This window comes from Myotis brandtii, unplaced genomic scaffold (assembly GCF_000412655.1).
Source record: "Myotis brandtii unplaced genomic scaffold, ASM41265v1 scaffold299, whole genome shotgun sequence".
NCBI classification, from domain to species: Eukaryota; Metazoa; Chordata; class Mammalia; order Chiroptera; family Vespertilionidae; genus Myotis; species Myotis brandtii.
In genome coordinates, this window is record NW_005361430.1 from 1,253,282 (window position 1) to 1,258,221 (window position 4,940).

Sequence of the window (4,940 nt, forward strand, 5' to 3'; positions counted from 1 at the left end):
GTGTGAGGGGGTCAGAGATTAACCAAAGGACTTGTATGCATGCATATGAGCAAAACCAATGGACACAGACAGTAGGGGGGTGAGGGCTTGCGCTTGGAGGTGGGGGTAACAGGGGAGAGGTCAATGGGGGAAAAAGGAAACTCATGTAATACTTTAAATAATGAAGAATTTAAAAATGCAATAGAAAGTGAAGTTTATGGTTTCTTTAATATTTCAAGCCAATTCTTCTTTTAGTTATTTCCCCTTTACTAATGCTTCATATAATATTTGAGTTCTTATTTATAAATACCTAATGGATTTATTTCTGCATATTACTTCAATAATAACACCAATAACAGCTTCTATGTGTATATATACATATATATGTACATATATATACTTATATATTTGGCATTTAATAAGTGAGAAGCCTACTTTAAATAGTTTACATATATTAATTATTTACATGTAATTAATCCTCACACCTTCTGAGATAGATACGATTAATTATTAATATTTGAAAACAGGAGAAACTGAGGCACAGAGAGGTGAGTGACTTGTTTAAGATAACACAGCTGGCACATTATCAGAACCAGAATACAAGCCAAGTAGTTTGGCTTCAGATTTTGTACTTTTAACAGCTTCAAATCCTACCACCAGTATTTGAAATGCAATGATTTTTAAATTAAATTTTCCTATTGTTCTTTTTTAACATTTGTAAGATGAATTAAAAAATTAAGACAACAGGATATTTTACAGTGTGATTTTAAAACAGGAGAATTTTCACCAAGGAGCTGCTAAAAATCAATCATCAATAATCCAAACTCATAAATAAACAGCACCATTAACCAGATAGATATTGGTGACTGAAAAAAGTGAGAAGCTGCTAAAAATCAACCATCAATAATCCAAACTCATAAATAAACAGCATTAACCAGATAGATATTGGTGACTGAAAAAAGTGAGCACCATTCCAAAATCTGAATAATGTCCTTTCAACTTTATTAAAATAAACATGATAATATAAAAAAGACAGGCAGGCAGTATATTGAGACTGAGAAGTCATTTCCACTACACATATGTCTCTTTTAAAGTCTTTTGAAGTGAGACATTTTCTGTGAAGTTTCAGCCAAAAGGTGATTTCTTGGAATGTTCAAGTTAATTCATTTCAGCTGTCCTAAATTCTTACTAAGGTGAAAAAAAAATATGCCTTTCACACAGTGAAAATTTCATGATGTTTGTCCTTATAAACTCAAATCAAAGGGGAAAAAACTCCCATAAAGTTCTATTTAGCAGTGCAAATGAAGTGGCAATTCCAAAAAGTTTACCGTTTTGTAAGTTGAAAAAATAAAGTGACATAACAAGGATCATGCAGTTACATATTTATTTTATTTTTGAAAGAAGAGTGGAAAATAACTAATGAATTTTGTCAAAATTGAATTGTTAATCATGTCTAATCTTTCTGATGGCTACTCATATCCAAGACTCTTAGAAAACATTTGGTGGAAAAGCTGGTCAAGATCCACCCTCCCATCCTCCAGCTCACAGAACTTTGAGGGGAGATGGGATGCTACAATGATGCCTGGTACACTGTCACTGCTGCTGTCAAACCGGCTGCTATCATAACCACTTTTCTATTGCTCAGACTCTCCATTCGAAGAGTTAGAGATACAATAAGTGAGTGTGTCTTATAGGAGGCTAAAAAGCAGTTGAAATAAAGGTAAAAAGCCTGGACTTCCAATATGATATGTCTGCATTCAAATCATGGATCCAATATGCCCTATATGACTGCAAATGAATAGTATTTCCTCTTTGAAGTCTCAATTTCCTCTTCTGTAAAACAGAGATTGAAAAAAAATTCCTGCATCAGAGTTACTGAGAAAAGTAAACTGTAGAGTTTCGGGGAGTCTGTGATGTATGTATCACATACCAAACAATGGGAGATTTTTCTCTCCACATCAGGGAACACTGTCCAGTAAAAGAGAGAAGAGCTCCTGGCCCACGGCCACGTTTTTCCGGTGGCACCATGACAAGCATATTTGCAGGAAAAATCACTCCCTCAGAGTCCCAGTCTGCCACGGGTTTCAGAAAGTGGAATGCAAAACCTCCCAGGGGGAGCCCTGGTGCATGAGGCTAGGGTGGAGTGAAGAAAAACGGCTGCCCTGAGTACTATTCAGCCATAAGAAAAGATGAAATACCGCCATTTGTGATAACAGGAATGGACCTCGAGAGTCTCATGCTAAGGGAAACAAATCTATTGGAAAAGGAACCATATAATTTCCCTCGTATGTGGGTTGTAAAACTGAAACTCATAGACACAGACAATAGTATGGTGATTACCAGAAGACAGGAGGGTGGGGGTCAGTGAAGGGTTAGGGGGACAAAATAAATGGGGAGGGAAGATGATTTGACTTTGGGTAATGGACACATAATGCAATATGTAGATCAGGTATCATAGAAATATACACTTGAAACCTATATAATCTTATTAACCAATGTCACCCCCAATAAAGTTAATTTTAATCATAATTTTTTAATTAAAAAAAGAAAAAAGTCTACCCTAAAGCCTGTCCTTAAGATCAGCTAGCATAAAAAAATGTTGCCTAGCATGAGGAGAAAGGAAGAGAAGAATGGGACTAATAACTCCTAGGAAAAGAATAAGGCCATTTTAGTCCTCAATATGTGCATGGCCGTGATGAAGTATAGCAGCGGCAACAATTGCATATTACATAGACTTTGTAATTATTCTGAGTTCCATATTTTATCAATCATTTTTAGGGTACTTCTCTTGTCTGTAGCATGCACTGTCATTTAATTTTGACAGACATCTCATGTTCCTGCTAGAACAGGAGTTCCTTTAAGGCAGAAACACACTTTTCTTCTTGAGGACCAGATTAGTACTTGTTTGTGGAACTGAACAATGGAGGAAAAGGCCTCTCTGTCTTCTTCCTTCAAAGCTTCATGGATCAGGAATCTTCATCCTGAAGTTCCACACCCAGATATTGGCTGAGAGGTCCAAGCAAAGCCTGTCTCCAATGTGTGAAGTAGAGATCAGTATATAAACTGATTTGTCTTCTGGTGTTTTCCAGGGAATGTTAGTGCAACAATAAATCAGGGTCCTGAATTCTTATCTAAGCCTTATATTAAGGAGTTTGGTAGTCTTTCATATCTCTGCTGTGATATTTATTTAATCTATAAGAATTCACCTAAGACATTTTAAAATAAGGTAATAAGTGTTATTGCATCATCCCATTTCATATGTGTTCATTAATTGAGTGAATCCATTGTTTTTTTGATTATTGAGAAAATTTTCATTCTTAATTTCTATATTTTTTTCTCCCTCATAGAAACAAATATTTATTTGGGAAAATTTGAAAATAGTCTAGCTTGTGATGCATAAAGGTTGTTTCCATATTAAAATACAGAGAACGCTCTTTGAATGTGTTTCTCATAGCACTGGAGGGGAAGATATTTATGCATAATATCTTAGTTTTTATAAGATCTAAACACTGTAAAATTAAAAAGTTTAGAAAATAGTCAATGGAAATAATTACAATAAATTAGTGTTTATAAATAGGCAGCTTTCTTTTTTGGAGGGGCTGTGTCAATTTTTCTTCTGCTGAGTTCTATGAATTTTAGATCATTTCTCCATCTTGCTTGTATATCCCACCCCAAAATACATATTTTAATTGAAGAATATGGTATTTTACTCATTTGAAGTTCCAATTACTTTTGTTAACCCATGACCACCAAATCTATAGAATGTTGGGTACTAAAATTTCCTTTCTGTACTCACTACTCACCACTGGTATCAAGTGTGTACAGAGCTTTAACCAACCAAGGAATTTTTTTTCTATATTTAAAGTCATAGGTATGAATTCATTTCTTACTTGACTAAGAATACGGCCACATTTTCTTCCTATTTTTTCCACCAAATCAAAAATTGGAAAATTCCAAGTATTTAGTTGCTCCATAATTGAGTCCAAGTTATCCATGACAAGAGGTTCAGGAGCAAGAATTGGTTTGTCCTGGAATAAAGATGAAAATATTTTAACAATATACAGTTTTTCTATAAAGCAATTCATGCTTTAGTAAGTTCAATGCAACAACTGAGTTTATTAGAAGTAAATGACTTAATACTTCAGGGTGAATGGGTGATCTTTAAAAAAACATCAAGATGAAAAAGACATTGGCCCCTAAGTAAGGAGAAATGGTCCTTATGCTGTTTCAGACCATGTTTCGTATTATTAGGTGCCTGCTTGTGCTGGTTCATACATGCTACAGGGAAAAAAAAAAAGAAAAGAAAAGAAAAAAGAAAGATGCGTCTTCCATAAGTTTACATAACTACTGTGGGGTTCCTAAGGAAAGATTCAAGGGCTTCAGAACACTTGAAAATTGCATTAAATTTATCTCTTTATACGTTTATGTAAAATTTTTTGAGATGAACATTCCTAGCTCATATTGGACTCTCAAAAGAAACTCATGAGTGGGGAGGAGGCGTTAATGATCCCTACTAAAATTGGTCAAATTTGTATTCCTGCTTCAAAATTAGGGTTAATCCCGTGGAATGACAACAGCCACATTTTTTCAGGATTTTAATTTAATTCATGTGATGTACAGTTTCCAAAGAAACATGTACCTTATAAATGTATAGACATTTTATAATTGATCCCTAGTGAGGACATTATTAAAATACATCTATAAAAAACAAAGAAAGATAATGCGGATAAAAATGTAAATTATTTTGTTTGAAAATCTCTTTGATTTAAAAGTATTAAATGATAAATCAGGTTAAAGAAGAATGATAATAGCAGTAGTTGATAATCACGTGACAGCCCACTATTTTCTACCATTTGCTGCCTCCCCAAAATTAACCTGACTCAAATATGCTTTAATCTTCTTTAAATAGATCACTTTAAACACACAAAATAAGTCATTATTAAAGGATATTTTAATGGATA

The 4,940-nt window shown here is 34.0% G+C and overlaps 1 protein-coding gene across 1 annotated transcript in view; it reads right to left on the reverse strand.

Moving 5' to 3' along the window:
* The window catches only part of PDE3A (phosphodiesterase 3A, cGMP-inhibited), a 48,100-nt gene that overhangs the window by 25,611 nt on the left and 17,549 nt on the right, over positions 1–4,940 (reverse strand). Inside the window, exon 7 of the mRNA XM_014542354.1 lies at positions 3,870–4,007. Coding sequence (XP_014397840.1) covers positions 3,870–4,007 — 138 coding nt within the window. The remainder of the gene's footprint in view (positions 1–3,869; positions 4,008–4,940) is intronic.